This window comes from Pristis pectinata, chromosome 15, assembly GCF_009764475.1.
Source record: "Pristis pectinata isolate sPriPec2 chromosome 15, sPriPec2.1.pri, whole genome shotgun sequence".
NCBI classification, from domain to species: Eukaryota; Metazoa; Chordata; class Chondrichthyes; order Rhinopristiformes; family Pristidae; genus Pristis; species Pristis pectinata.
The window spans coordinates 14378287-14394617 of record NC_067419.1 but is presented as its reverse complement, the minus strand read 5'-3'; the positions used below and the strand labels follow the sequence as shown (position 1 = coordinate 14394617).

General features: G+C 42.4%; 1 protein-coding gene across 4 annotated transcripts in view; it reads left to right on the top strand.

Annotated features, from left to right (window-relative positions):
- ptprz1a (protein tyrosine phosphatase receptor type Z1a) overlaps window positions 1-16331 on the top strand; it is a 206266-nt gene that overhangs the window by 111990 nt on the left and 77945 nt on the right. For 3 of the 4 annotated variants that reach the window (XM_052030166.1, XM_052030164.1, XM_052030167.1), the window contains exons 8-10: window positions 6421-6571; window positions 14417-14601; window positions 14715-14853. In XM_052030166.1, coding sequence (XP_051886126.1) covers window positions 6421-6571; window positions 14417-14601; window positions 14715-14853 — 475 coding nt within the window. The remainder of the gene's footprint in view (window positions 1-6420; window positions 6572-14416; window positions 14602-14714; window positions 14854-16331) is intronic. The other variant, XM_052030165.1, reaches the window with a different exon arrangement.

Below are 16331 nucleotides of genomic sequence, written 5' to 3'. Positions count from 1 at the left end.
AATGTGTCTGGAGGCAAAGGAGGTAGGGGAGATCCCGAATGAATATTTTGCTTCAGTGTTCACCAGGGAGAGGGACTTAGAGGAAGGGGAGGTTCGCGTAGAACAGGCAAATGTGTTGGAGCATGTTGAGGTTCAGAAAAAAGCAGTGTTGGAGCTACTAAAAAGCATTAGGGTCAGACAGGATATACCCCAGGGTACTATGGGAAGTGAGGGAGGAGATTGCTGGAACATTAACAATGATCTTTGAGTCCTCCCTGGCCACTGGATATTGGAGGATGGCAAATGTTGTTCCATTGTTCAAGAAAGGTAAAACGGATAATCCTGGGAATTATAGACCAGTTAGTGGTGGGCAAGCTATTGGAGAGAATTCTTAGGGACAACATTTATGAGCATTTGGAGCATTTGATGAAGGTAGAGCGGTGTATGTGGTATATATGGATTTTAGCAAGGCATTTGACAAGGTTCCCCATGGTAGGGTCATCCAGAAGGTCGTGAGGTATGGGATCCATGGAAAATTGGCTGTGTGGATTCGGAATTGGCTTGCCTACAGAAGGAAGAGGGTGGTTGTAGAAGGGGAGTATTTGACCTGGAGGTCGGTGACTAGTGGTGTTCTGGCATCCCTGCTCTTTGTGATTTTTATAAATGACTTGGATGAAGAGGTGGAAGGGTGGGTTGGTAAGTTTGCAGGTGACACAAAGGTTGATGGTGTAGTAGATAGCATAGAAGGTTGTCGTAGGTTGCAATGGGATATTGACAGGATGCAGAGCTGGGCAGAGAAGTGGCAAATGGAGTTCAATCCAGAGAAATGTGAAGTGATACACTGGAAGATCTAACTTGAAGGCAGTGTATATGGTTAATGACGGGATTCTTAGCAGTGTGGAGAAACAGAAAGATCTTGGGGTTCTAGTACCAAAGTTACCTCAAAGTTGCCATGCAAGTTGATAGGGTGGTTAAAAAGGCGTATGGTGTGCTGGCTTTCATTAGCCGGCAGATTGAGTTCAAGAGCAGAGAGGTAATGTTGCAGCTCTGTAAGACCATGGTTAGACCACATCTGGAATATTGTGTTCAGTTCTGGTCGCCACATTATAGGAAAGATGTGGGAGCTTTGGAGGGAGTGCAGAGGAGATTTACAAGAATGCTGCCTGGATTGGAGAATGTGTCTTAGAGGCTGAGCAAGTTCAGGCTTTTCTCCTTGGAGAGACAGAGGATGAGAGGAGACAATAGAGGTTACAGTATATAAGATTATGAGAGGCATAGACAGAGTGGACAGTCAGCATCTTTTCCCCAGGGCAGTAATGGCCAATACTAGAGGTCACCCATTTAAGATGAATGGAGGAAAGTTCAGGGGAGATTTCAGAGGTAAGTTTTCTTACACAGAGTGGTGGGTGCCTGGAATGCACTGGTTGGGGGGGGTAGGGTGGGAGGTGGGGAGGTGGTGGGGGCTGATATGTTAGGGTCATTTAAGAGACTCCTAGAATAGAGGGTTTTGGGAGATGAAGTAGAGAGGGGGATAGATAGAATGTGGATAGGGTTTATATAGATCGGCACAACATTGTGGGCCAAAGGGCCATACTGTGCTTTACTGATATATGTTCTATGTCAAGTCAGAGATTGCAAATAATCTATTGTACATTATGAAATCAAAAAAGAGAAAGCGAGCTTCTATATTCCTTATGTATTTGTCACCACACTTACCTGTTATAAAATTCTTCAGCTGGCAAATAGACGTCACCAACAGTAACTACATTCCCAACCTTCACAGTATCTCTTAAGCTAATTCCATGATCTTGTAAGGAATTTAAAATGGTTTTAATCATTCTTAAGGCTTTAATTATTGAAATAAGTTCACACTGGACCTCATTTGAATCTTCCCGTTAGATTTCTGCATTTATTCCTGCAGTGAACTTGAATAGAAATGGAAGTAGTTAGCAAGTTGGACAAATATTTCCTCTTCAGGAACCATTGTGGATGCTAGAAGCAAGTATCCGAAATTCTGATCTCGTCACAATTGACTTTGTTCCACCACAGTCATTTCATTAAGCAGGTCAGAGGTGTGGACTTGCATTTCCACTCTGCACAAAGTGAATGGTTCCAGAAATCGCAGATCTATTGCCAATATGGTTAAAAGGTATAAACACTGTATGTTCCAGTAGTCAGGAACAGATTACTTCTCAGTAAATTAACAATAAGACATTGAAGCAAAAAAAACTACAGATGCTGGAAGTCTGAAACAAGAACAGAAATTGCAGGAAACACTCAGCAGTTTGGGCAGTGTCTGTAGAGAGATAAATGGCATCAGTGTGTCAGGCCAATGAGCATGCATTAGAATTATACCACAGCCATTTATGGTTATTGTTGATGCTACATAACAAACATAACACAAATTCTGGCACACGTATGTGGATTCAAAGACCTTATCACTCTTCATCAGATGGTTACCTGCAAAAATCAAAGGCAATGAACTTGGGTCCCATGACCCCAGCTGCTTTGACATTGTGGTTGCTGACTTGCTTCCAGTTTGTTGTATGATTCACAGCTGCATATTTTGATGCAGCTTGCACAGTTCACCAATCTGGTACAATCCAGTGTCTGCATCACTTGTCCATGGCAAATTGTGATGTCGGTCTTTGTGCAACTATAACTTGATGCCAGTGTTCCCAAATTCACCCTCAATGAGTAGCAGGTTTGTTACCCATTGACTTGGCCGAGCTGGCTGTGCACATTCATTGTTGGATGCTGTTGGAGTTTCACATGAGAGCTTTGTGGCTTGTGGTTTCATTTGTAATTGAGCCTGAACTGCTTCCATCCAAAGTGGTGGTGTTGGTGGTATAAAAGGGAATACCACAAGAGAAGGCAGAGACTGGATATCCTGTGGTGAGTGACTCACTTCCTAGCACCCTAAGGCCTTCCCATCATCTACAAATCGCATCAAGAGCACATAATGGAAGTGTCTCCACTTGCTGGATGAGTGCAGCTCCTGCAGCACTGAACAAACTTGACTTCATTTCAGACAGGTATATCACTTGATTTGATTCCATCCTGGTCTTGGACATTCATTGCCAACTCTCCACTGCGGCATTGTGAGACACCACTGTGAGTTGAGCACTCCTACAACTTGTCAAGGCTTATTTGATATCCTCTAACAAATCTCCAGACTCTGCTCTTCTCAATGGCAGGAGCAAGAGATGCATGGAGACACCAAAACCTGCAAGTTTCACCTGTTCTATTAAATCACACACATCCTCATTTGGAAATACATCTCCATTCTGGTGTTGGCACTGGGTCATGGAGTTGTACAGTATGGGAACAGGCCCTCCAGCCCAATTCGTCCGTGCCTAATAAGGTGTCTTCCTGAGCTAGTCCCATTTGCCTGCATTTGGCCCATATTCCTCTAAACCTTTACTATGCATGTACCTGTTGAAATGTCTTGCAAACATTGTAATTGTATCTGCTTCTACCACTTCCTCTGGCAGCTCGTTCCATGTACTCACCGCCCTCTGTGTGGAAAAACTTGCCTCTCTGGACCCCCGTTAAATCATTCCCTTCTTACAAACCTACGCCCTCTAGTTTGAGATTCCCCTATTCTGGGAAAAGGACTCTTGACAATCCACCTTATCTATTCCCCTCGTGATTTTATAAACCACCATAAGGAAACCCCTCAGCTTCCTTTGCTCCAGGGCAAGCAGTCCCAGCCTATCCAGACACTCTGTATATCTCTAGCCCTCCAGTCACAGCAACATCCTTGTGAATATTTTCTGCACCCTCTCTAGCTTAATCACATCCTTCCTATAGTATCGTGACCAGAACTGGGCACAATAATGCAAGTGCCATCTCACCAATGTCTTGTGCAGCTGTAACTTGACATCGTGACTCCTGTACTCAGTGTCCCATCCAGTGAAGGCAAGCATGCCATACATTGTCTTCACCACGTCTACCTGTGTCACCACTTTCAAGGAACTATGTACTTGTAGCCCTTGGTATCTCTCTTCTACAACACTCCCTAGAGCCCTGTCATTTACTGTGTATGTCCTGCCCTCATTTTACTTCCAAAAATGCATCACTTTGCTCTTGTCCAAGTTAAATTCCTCGGTCCACTTTCCCAGTTGGTCTAGTTGAATCCTAGAAACGGCAACCTAATAGCACTGTGGGAGTAAATTGACCACATGGAACATGTCTCTAAGTGCAATTAAGAATGGTCAATAAGAGAAGCTGGCCTGCCAGTAACACCAATGACTGAATGAGAGAGTAAATTCTCATGCCACCACAGTCTCCAGATTACCTTATCTCTTTGCTGATCATCCCAGCATTCACTTAACCACAGTTGATGAATATAAGATCAAAACAAGTCGTCAGTTGAAACAATACCTATAACATCGAAAGCAAAGCATTCCAACGTCACTGGATCACCCTATTGCATTCCTTGGTTGCCTGTCACTCTGTCCCTATGACATGATTCTGCACTGTGGCTGATGGAAGGCTGCAAAGGTTGACCTTGAGCAGTACTGGGCCATGGACCCTCTGCTCTGCTGCGAGAGGAGCCTGCTTACAACACCCACCACCACGTGTAAGTCAGGAGTAAGGGACATGGGGTGGGGAATGATTCGTTCCATCGCCTTCAGCTGACCTTGCACCTCCGCTGCCCAGAGACTCTGGAGAGGCCACTGCCACAAGTGACTAGTGTCCTCTTCTTCCAGGCAGTGAACTGAGTGAGTTAGGATTGGCCCTGCCCATTCACTGCCACTGATTCTCCTGAAGGTGAGAGAGAGATGTGTTTGGGTGCTGTAGAGCCTGTGAGACATGCTTATGAGGTTTGGTGTAGTGATTGGTGTGAGAAGGTGCAGCGAGTCATCTGAATATAGTTATGATAATGCTCACTGTTAGTTGAACAGCAGTTTTGTATTTCGTGGAGCAGTGCCTGTGAAGTAAATGTTGGAGATTTTGAGGGATAGCATCTGTGAAGTATGAACTTGGAGTATTGCTTTCATGTCCTTGAGACTTCAGTTCTGGCTTTAACCTCATTTGTAACTACCTCACACTGTGACCTCTCTACCTGAAGAGCTCCCTGGCTCCTTGCAAGTAGAAGACTTCTCTCCAACTTGTCGACCGAGACACCTAGAACCACACTGGGAAATTCATTGTGCACACTCTTGCTCATAAACATCTGTGGTTTCCAGGGTGATCCCAAAGCTCGTGCGATCCCATCTACTATCAGTTTCTGCTTCAAAGCACTCCCCTTTAAGAAGTGCAGGCATGGCTTCAGCAGATATTGGCTGCACATAATGTTGGTCTTTAGCTAGTAGCAATGCGGTTACTGCTGACTTGACAGCCAAATCATGTTCATAAGGTTGCAGCCTGAATTTTCTGTGCAACCTGTGCCATGTTTTAGGCTAATTGGGCATTGCAGATGCCAACACATGCTTTCCAGTACTGCCTAATTCAGCTCTCAATGTAGTTCTGGGTCTCCAATAGGACTTTCGCCATATGCGTCTCTTCAGTGATGCCTGTGCATTTAAGGTCTAGGAGCTTTTCAGACATCTTCCTACCTTCACAGCTACAAACAATATTACATTCCTATGTATAACTGTCGGGACTTTCTTTATTTTAATTAGGCGTGAGAATAGATTTATATGCCAAGCTGTAGGCGTTGGCCGCAACTGTTGAGCACTGGGTTAATTGCTCCCAGATAGGAGCAGGAAACGAAAATCAGCACTTGGAGACCTGAACAAATGCAGTAAAAATCATTCATCAACCACAGTTAAAATTTGCCAGTGACAAACGTCCAATTATTTCTGAGAACCTGGAGTAATGGTTATACTGGTGTTCAGCCTTATCAGCACATGTTAATAATGTGGATTAAATTGGTCAACAAAGGCAAATTACATTTTTATCTCAAAGGGATTGCTGTTTAATCTTTGGGTTTGGCTTGTTTATATGACCCTCTAATTTAATCTTACAGTTTTATAGTAATATCTGAGCTCTGCAAATGAATTAAGCTCTCATCATATTCAGAGCTCAGCATGATTCTTTGTATTTCCAAATTACCAATAACATCTCATCCAGTAGTACAATGTAAAGAAGGAAATTTAATCACACAAATCCTTAATGATATTATTTCAAATTCCTCTTTTGGCACCTTAATAAAACATGAACATATTCATCCAAAATCAAACCACTAAAAGAAGTTGCACAATCCCATTAACAAAATACTTTAATTAACAAGTGCCCCCACACAAGAGAAGGGGAAATTGCCAATGTTCCTGAGTTGGTTCATGTCCAATTAACCTAGCTGTGAAATGCAAGTATGCAGATGTCAGGTGAGGATTGGTTGATGTTTAACAATTTTCAAGCAGTGAAAAATCTTTCATGTTAATAGCTCTGTCCGTCCATGCACTGAAGGAGATTTTTTTTCCCTTTGTTCAGCTGGAGGTGTTCTGTGAGGTGCTGACCATGCAACAGGCTGGTTACGTCATGTTGATAGATTACCTGCAGAACAACTACAGGGAGCAGCAGTATCAAGTTGTAGGGCAGGTCTTTTCCTCGTACACAGGGACAGAAGTAATTCCTGACCCAGGTAGGTTCAAACTGTTGCATTTTTGAAACAATTTAAAGGTAGAGTTTACTATTCCCATTTGAAATCTCTCAATGCTTCATTGAAGAGACTTTTGGTAGATCCTTTACATTGCATGGAGAAGGAACTTTTCTTGATATTGTGCCTTTCACAATCTTGATGTCCTTTTGGGTTTTACAGACAATTAAGTACTTATGAAGTGAAGCCATGGGCCCAGTATATGAATCAGTTACACAACTACAACTTGATTGAACCAAGCATGTTAGTCATTCGACATTAACTATGATCATGATTGCATTGTTGGCTGGGTAAAATAAAACTCTGAAGCAGCAGTTAAGTGTTGCTGCTTTTAATATACTGTATATTCCACATTTCCTTGTGATATAGAAGGAGGACATTCAGCCTATTGAGTCAAGCTCACAAAACAGTTCCACTTACCCAATGATTTACCCCAATGATCTATTCTCCCCACATGCCCATCGATTCCCTCCCCCCCCCCCCCCCCCAGACTCTAACCCTCATTTACAGTGGCCAATTTGCCCACCAACCTGCACACTTTTGGGATGTGAGAGGAAACCAGAGCACTTGGAGGAAATTCCATGTGGCCATAAGGAGAACATGCAAACTGTTCACAAACAGCACCAGAGGTTAGGATTGAACCTGGATCTCTGGAGCTGTGAGGCAGTGGCTTTACTTGCTGAACCATTGTGCTGTCCCGGTGCCACTGTATTGTATAGTATGTCATATTGTAAACACGTGTAAAACAAACACATTCGTGTAGCACCTTTCATGACCTCAAAGTGCCTGTGCTTTACAACTAATCATTTACTCTGCAATTTTCACACTGTAGCACCAGGAAATGCACAGGTACTTTTGAATGCAAGCAGCAAATATACCAAGATAACCTATTCTTGTAATGTTATTTCAGGCATAAAATTTTGGCTTCAGTGAAATAGAGAACTTGTCTGTTCTCCTTCATCTTGTTAGAACCCTGAAATCTTCCACATCCACTTGAGCAGACAGATAGAACTCCTGGTTTGTCATCTTACCTGAAAGATGGTACTTCACACAGAGTGATACACTCAGGCACCACACTGGATTGTCAACATAGATTTTTGTGTTCAACTACCCAGATTGGAGCTTGAGTCTTGAATCTTCTACTTAGAGTGCTACTATTGATTCACAGCTGATGACCAATTTGCTCAGTACATTGTGAGTTCTGTAAGGACAAGCATGCTGTGTGGCCAATTATAACGCCAACATATTAGGTCCAATGACACACTGCTCCTGTCTATTTCTGAGTGAACTGGCCTTTCCAGTTTTGTGAGCTCACATCTTTTCTATATTTTGATGGTATTCTCAGACTGGGGCATGTGTGGGAGTGTCAAATGGGTCAGGGGCTGGAATAGTCAGGGTTACAAAAGTCTTCCTCTCCCGTGTACATTAACTTGATGGAGTTCAAATGAGGTTCTCTTGCATCTTTCTGAAACCGAGGAAATTTTAATTGTAAATGTGGAATTATCAGAACAAGGATTTAAAATTTGTATTTTTAATGTCTGGAAGTTAGTATAAACATACATACAGCACAAAAAGAAGAAATTTCTGCTTGTCCATCACCTAAACATTTTCTGTTCTGCTGTTACTTGAACCCTTACTGAAAAATGAGGCAAAATGGTGCCTTTAGTCTGACTGAAACCAATACCAAGGGTAGATGAATGAGTCTTCAGCATCAGCTGATTTTGGATACAATTCTTTCAGAGATTCTGTGGATGAATTAGATTTGCCTTCTACTGTTCCTTTAAGTTTATTTAATTTTTTTATCCTGTTGGAATACAAGCTATTTAGAATCAATCTCAATCTGCTGCCCTTTCCCTCTGAATATCCATCATCTATTTTAGTTTTATTTCAGTCACAACCTGTCCAATCTTTAACCCAATGCTCTGCCCTTGTGCTCTTCCATTTTGTCTGAATTTTCCTGCCCCAGACACTCTATAGTTCACAGTGACTTGGAAATGGGCAGATTTTCTGAATATCCTTTTACTTTAAAATGTATTTAACATAATTTAAAAGCTCTTTAAAAGGTACGGAACACTATTTCTAGACTTGAAGCGCCATCTGGTGATAAAAAGATATATTTTTAAAGAAAAAATATACTTGAAGTGGTGCTCTAATGTATAAAATTGGTAAATTGGTTTATTATTGTCACGTGTACTGAGGTACCGTGAAAAGCTTTGTTTTGCATGCCATCCATAGCTTTTCACTGTACCTTGGTACATGTGACAATAATGAAAGGGTCAAATGTATCAAAGGATTGTTAGTGCATTTTTAATTGTAGTGACTCAAACATTGCTGAAGCACACTGGATCATAACAAATTTATTAAAAATGAACTTCAGAAGTATCCCAGACAGCATAATGGTAGCACTCCTTCCTTTCTCTGAGTTTGAAAGTCATAAGATCAAGTCCCATTCCAGAGATAATTCAGATTGATTCTTCTGTGCAATACTGATGGGGTACTGCACTGTTGGAGGTGCTGTCTTTCAATTAAAACATAAGGCTGGGATGTGCTGACTTATGTTGGCATTCTGATTGGGAATGTTGGTGTTCTGCCCTTGAAACTGAAGTCTCTGAGCTCCATGTAGAGGCAGTCAGCATGGCCCACTCTTGCTGGGTTCCCACTGGGAATTGCCACATGGATTCTGTGCCAGGTCTGACTCCTGCTATCAAAGGGGTTTGTAGGGCAAAGATTAAGGAGGCAATGTAGAACTGGTTTTCTTTTGTTTAAATATTTAATAATTTGTAAGTGTTTTCACAAGTTTTATTTCACTTTACCTTTTAATTATTTTTTATATTTAATTAATTTCTTCAATTTATTAATTTTTAAATATATCTGAATGTCAGTCATTAAAAAAAAATAAAACAATTGAAAGCTTTCCACTGATAATAAAGCTCTTCCCCATCCCTGCCCTGCTGTCATGAGGGTTTCAGGGACAGGGCCTTTATGCCCAAGGCCCAGTTCCTATCAGAACCATAAAGTTGTGTAGGCTTGTGTGACTATAGCCAGTGCCTTTATCTGGGCTCCTTCTGCTCTCTCAGATGAAAGTAAGATGTCCCAATCATTATGATGAGGAAGAATATGGAAGACTTCCACGGGTTCTGCCCACTATTTATTCCTCAGACAATTTGGCCATTTATCTCAATCGAACATGAAAACTTATAAATTAGCAGCCACGTTTACCACTTTACAGCAGTGACTAAACTTATTAAAGTAGTTCGTTGCCTGTAACTCATTGTGGAAAACCTGAGCTAGTGAAAGGGCTATGAAAATTGAAGATATGATTTTGCACCCAAAGCAATCAATAATTGCTGCACAACCACATTTTTCCCCAAGATACCTTTTCCACTCCCAATAGTGCTGATGTTTGCTGAGGATGGACTGATATACCAGAGGAACGACAGCGAACCGTGACAACCAATGTTGTTCAACCAGCAAAAACATCAAATCCAAGCTTTACCTTGGATCATCCAATATTCATGTTCATGCAATAGATAGAAATGCAAGAGGAAAAATATATTGGGATAGATTTTGACAATTACTACCACCACAAGAACACCCTGCATATATGTGCAGTGACCACGTCGGTGGGCTGTGACTAGTAAGGTATTGAAGGGATCACTGCTTAGGCCTCAACCATTCATGATCTAGATCGACAATTTGACTAAAGGGACCAAAGTCGTATTTCCAAGTTTGCTAATGATTCAAAACTAGATAGATTATGGGTACTGAGGAAAATGCAAAGAGGCTTCAAGGGGATATGGACAAGCTGAGTGACTAGGCAAGACATGGCAGTGGAATACGAGAATACAATGTTGAAAGATGTGAGGTCATTTGTTTAAATGGCTTTCTTAACATTTGCTTCCATCACTCACCCCTCAGTGCTGATCTCCTTCAGGCCTGACCTGCATCACCCCAGCTTCCCCTGCATCTCCTCCCCTCCCCCTCTGACCAGACACTATCCCAATTGTTTGTCCAACCAAACCTGCCCTAATCCCCCCTCCGAGTGCCCCCAACCTCTGACCTTTTCTCCAAGTGACCCCGCCGTTCAGTCTGCTGCTTCCAAATTCCTTTGATTCTCGAGGGATGCCCTGCACTTCCCTCACAGGCTGCTTTCTCAATTCCAAATCTCCCTGTGTATTCCCTTCCCTACCCTGTCTTCACTCACTCGGATTATTCATGTACCTACTCTGCCGTCACGCTTCCCATGCCAATCTCTCATTGCCACTGCAGAGCTGGACTGATCTCCACTTTCAGCCTTTGAGGGAAGTGCCAGTGTGTTCACAACATGCAGTGTCTTTTCTTTTGCACTAAGTACCTTGGGCCTCAGGCAGAATTAAACCTCATTGCTGGGGAACCCCACATAAGACCATATCTGGCCTAGTGGCTTTAACCTGGGAACATTATCAGACACATTTTGGCACAAAGCCATAAAAGAAACATTCAAACAGGTGAGAAAGGAAGAGCAGTGAGGCAGGAGGTAATTCCAGGGTTCTGGATCTGGGCACCAGAGGCACGGCCATCATTAATGAGGCAATGAAAGTTGAGCATGGACTTAAGGGTTTGCTTGGGAAAAACAAAGTGATAGGATCAGAGAAATTCAAATCATAGAAGAAAACCATTGCATCTTCATGGCCCAAAACTGGAGCCATTTAGGCTTCTCGCCCTTTCCAACACTGGGTCAACAGCCGTGGAAGTTATGGCTCTGAGTGCTCATTCACAGACTTCATGCACGTGATGAGAGACTTGGCTTCCACCACCTTTTCAGCCTGTTCATTCCAGGCTCCACGACTTTTATTTTTCTTCCGATTAGCTTGCACCGATGCTTCCTAGTAATTGGCCTCTCTTCCAGGCTTAATAATTGTTTCTCTTCTAAGCTTCTCATCCTTTTATTTTCCTCAGTTAAATCTCTTCATAGTCCATCTCTCCCACCCCTGCTTAGTCAGTGACTCCTAAATTTATTTCGCCAGCCCTGACAACATGCACATAAATCTCCCTCAGTTCTCAATGCCGGACACTTTGTTTCTTGGAGCGTGTACAATGGAGGGGCTATGGTAAAGAAGTTTTCTGATGCCCTAAGAGTGCAATTACATATTGTGGACATGCATTCCAAGATCCTTCTTGTATTTTACCATGTATTCTGAATTCCCTTGCCTTGTTTGCCCTCTCCACATCCATTACCTTGTACTTTTCTGGGCTGAATTCCATTTGTCATTTATTTGTCCACCTGACCAGTCTATTGATGCCTTCCTGCAGCCATGATCTTGCTTCCCGGCTGTTAGTAGCTCTGCCAGTTTTGATATCATTAGCCAGCTTATTCATCATGGCCTGTGCCCTTAACTCCATTCGTATATCCTCCAAAAAAAACCAAGGTGCCCTGAACAATCTCACTGCACACAGCCTCCAGTCACTGGAACTCTCTTTCACCATTGTCTTCCACTTTCTCCCAATGTCACTTTTTAAACCAGCTTGCCACTTTCATTAAGAACATAAGAAACAGAAGCAGGAGTGAGTGATTCGGTCCCTTTTGTGTCTCACTATTCAATGAGGTCATGCGTGATCTTGACACTCAACAACTGAGCCTTCTCAGTCCATTTGGGTATAGAATTTCAAAGATTCACATCGCACTTGAACAAAAAAAATCCATTTTAGTGCAAAGTGATCAAAGTGGCCATGGTGTCGCTAAACTTTAGTGATTAGGGTCATGCAAGTTGGTTCAAGAACTGAGCGGTTTGGGACTTCAGACAGCTGTACCTTCTGCCCGATGTTAGCTGCAAGAAGATGGCGTGGTCTGGATGGTGAGGATACTTGATGATGGATGTTGTCCCCTGTAGATATCATCAATGGTGGGGAGGGAAGTCACCTTTGGTTTTCACTTTCCTGATCAAGGTATTTTGCCTTATGGGATCTCGTCAAATGCCTTGCCAAAATCCAAGTATTCCATAGCATTGTGTCACCCTTATTGACCTTCCTTTTTCACCACTTGAAAAAAATTAGTCAGACTTGACCTTCCCTTACCAACTTCACCTTGATTGATATTAATTAATCTGGAGCTCTCTAAATGCTGTTTTATGCTGTCCCTCAGAGGTTTTTTCCAATAATTTTCCCATCACTAATATTAGGCTGACTGCCTGAAGTTACTTATTTTTTTCCTTTCTGCAAGAGTTGTAAAGCTGGATAGCCTGCCAGAGGTGGTATTGGTATTAGTATTGGTTTATTATTGTCACTTGTACCGAGGTACAGTGAAAAGCTTGTCTTACAAACCGATCATACAGGTCAATTCATTACGCAGTGCAGTTACATTGAGTTAGTACAGAGTGCATAGATGTAGTACAGGTAAAAACAATAACAGTACGAAGTATCACAGCTACAGCAAAAGTGCAGTGCAATAAGGTGCAAGGTCACAACAAGGTAGATCATGAGGTCACAGTCCATCTCATTGTATAAGGGAACCGTTCAATACTCTTATCACAGTGGGGTGGAAGCTGTCCTTAAGTCTGATAAACGTGCCCTCAGGCTCCTTTATCTTCTACCCGATGGAAGATGAGAGAAGGGAGAATGTCCCGGATGGGTGGGGCCAAGACAACGAGAGGTAAAGACAGAGTCCAAGGAGGGGAGGCTGGTGTCTGTGATGAGCTGGGCTGTGTCCACAACTCTCTGCAGCTTCTTGCGGTCCTGGGCAGAGCAGTTGCTGTACCAAGCCATGATACATCCAGATAGGATGCTTTCTATGGTGCATCGGTAAAAGTTGGTGAGAGTCAAAGAGGACAAACCAAATTTCTTTAGCCTCCTGAGGAAGTAGAGGCGCTGGTGAGCTTTCTTGGCCGTGGCATCTACGTGATTTGACCAGGACAGGTTGTTGGTGATGTTCACTCCCAGGAACTTGAAGCTCTCGACCCTCTCGACCTCAGCACCATTGATGTAGACAGGTGCATGTACACCGCCCCCTTTCCTGAAGTCAATGACCAGCTCTTCTGTTTTGTTGACATTGAGGGAAAGGTTGTTGTCGTGACACCATTCCACTAAGCTCTCTATCTCCTTCTGGGCAGGAGTGATTTGCATACAAAGATGAGAAATTCAAAATTGAGTGATCTCTGCATTGTGAGTCAGTGTGTATCAGCAAGCATAAGGGTGATGAGTGAATGGAACCTGCTACAAGTCAGGATAGCGACAGCATGCTCCCTGTGACCACGTGTCTTTTTCCACACTTGTTCCATTTTTCTCCGGCATCCCAAAGGTGAGCTCATGGTTAACTGGCTGCTATAAATTACCCCTTAGTGTAGATGGGTGGCAGGAGAAACTGGAGGGAGTTGATGGGCACGTGAGAAAGAACAGGCTACAGGGAAATAAGTGGTGGAAGATGGGAGAGATCAGAGATCCAGCATAGGCTTCGTGGGACCCAATATCCTCTTCCTATGTCATGAGAAAAAAAGGAAATATGAAATATACATCAGTGGCAGAGGATTCTTGCTTTTCTTTCTGTTTAAAGAACAATCTGTAAATGCAAATGGTTAATAAGTGATCTGACATTCTCTCTTTTCTCCACAAGCAAATCAATGGTAAGTACACAAGTGGTAATCAACCCCACAACGATTTAGAGTGAGCAGCTCTTCTGAGAAGAGGGAGGGGATTGAATTGAGGCATATGTCTAAACAGAACAAAATGAACGTTCCTCTGCTTTAGTTTATATTCTGGCTTGATACTGACATTGAATGGAGGTAGTGCACTAGTTCTTTGGTTGATCTGCGGTAAGTTCAATTAACCCCATGTAAGTCCGTGACTCTGTCTTCTAAGTTTGCAGTTCAGAACCCCAGAATCTCCAAGTCGATCTAAAGAATGACACCTCTTTGCTTGTTCTCTGGGAAAGACCAAGGGCAGTTTATGGTGATGTCCTGGAGAGATACGCCGTGTTCCATCAGCAGTTAGATGGAGAAGACCTGACCAGACACCAGTTCCTGACAGATGGGGATCAGGACACGGTAATATAATATATGACGTAACCATTGGTAATAAAAAAAATGTATGACAATGTGTAATTATACTACAGTATAATTGTCAAGCCCTCTAACTAACTAAGTATTTCATTTCTCAGGGAGCCATTCTCAGCAACTTATTACCAAATACCAGTTATGTTGTTCAAGTGGTTGCCGTATGTTCAGATGGTCTGTATGGGGTATACAGTGACGAATTTATTGTGGACATGCCCATGGAATTTGAAGACCCAGGTAAAGGTGAACCCTACTCTTCCTTGTCGTCCCTCACCCTTTTGCTCAGGTTTCCATTGCTCTGCTCTGTAGAAATGGTCTTTAGATTGAGACTCTGCAGGTCCGAAATCAGTGCAATCCTGGTTGAGGAGAATTGATCTTCAATTCTTATTTAAAATTTATTTCCGTAACTTAAAGAATTAGGTTGTTACTAATGCACAAGTGTGCCAGTCCTCTGGATTGTGCTGATGTTCACAAGGAAATTTAGCAGTGAAATGTCAAATGAATTTTGTGTGTTACTCATGGTGGTGGGATTCCCTTGCTCGCTGTAGCTGGTTTGACTATGCTGATGGCATTTCTCTTTTACAAGGTGTGAGCTAGGTGGTTGATGTCTGCTGACTGTGTGCTTGCTGCTTCATTCTGATATGGCAATGTGTGGGTTATCTTACAGAACTAAACTGCTCAAGCTCCCTTGCTTTTCTGTTGGCTGCTTGTTGAGATTTAAAGGCACAGTCAATGCATTTTCTGCTTCTTCCGGAAACTGAAATAGTTGCCACAAAATGCCTGGTGCAACTAAATGGTTAATTACTCAGCGTGAGGCGGTCTTCGTTGTCAAACGCATCTGAAGGAGGCATTTTTACAGCAAATTATTTTTGTGATGAATGCAACAGATACTTTAATTCAGGAATATTGAGGAGATATAAAGAGAATGAAGCCCATGTTGTAATTTCAGCAGCCAGAAGAAATCCTTTTGAAGAGCAAAATAACTGCAGAAGCTGCCATGAAATGAAAATAGAACATAGAACAATTACAGCACAATTCAGGCCTTTTGGCCCACAAAGCTGTGCCGAACATGTCCCTACCCTAGAAATTACTAGGCTTACCCATAGCCCTCTATTTCACTCAGCTCCATATACCGATCTAACAGTCTCTTGAAAGAAAAAATGCTGGAATGGTCATCAACCTGAGATGTTAACCCTGTTCCTCTCTTCACAAATGCTGTCTGGCCTGCTGAGTATTTCCAGCATTCTCTGTTTCAACACAAAAAAGTCCTGTTTCTGTTTTCCTTCCTATCAGTTTAAGTGTTTTGCCCTTGGTACATTTATTAGTAGGTGTGAGTGAAACTAATATCATTTCACTCTCACTGACCAGCTGGGATAAGCTGTCAATTGTCTACCTGTCATAATCAAAGCACCATTCAACATTCAGCTTCTGAAATTACTACATAGGCTGTAAATGGAGCAATCTTATTTGTATAATGTTGAGGCAAGTTTAACCTATTAACCAAGCATCCTTTGTACAGATAGAAATGATCAGTACTACTTTCTTCAGTCTTAATCTGAATCACAACAGTTGGTAGTTGTAGATCAGCTGGAGAATTATATTTTTCCTCTTTTGAAATGTAAATACCAGTTCAACTTCCTACACCTATTAAATTAATTATTCTTCACCTCCAGCTGAAGTTGGCATATAAAGTGGCTCCTAGTTCTACTGCAACACTCGTT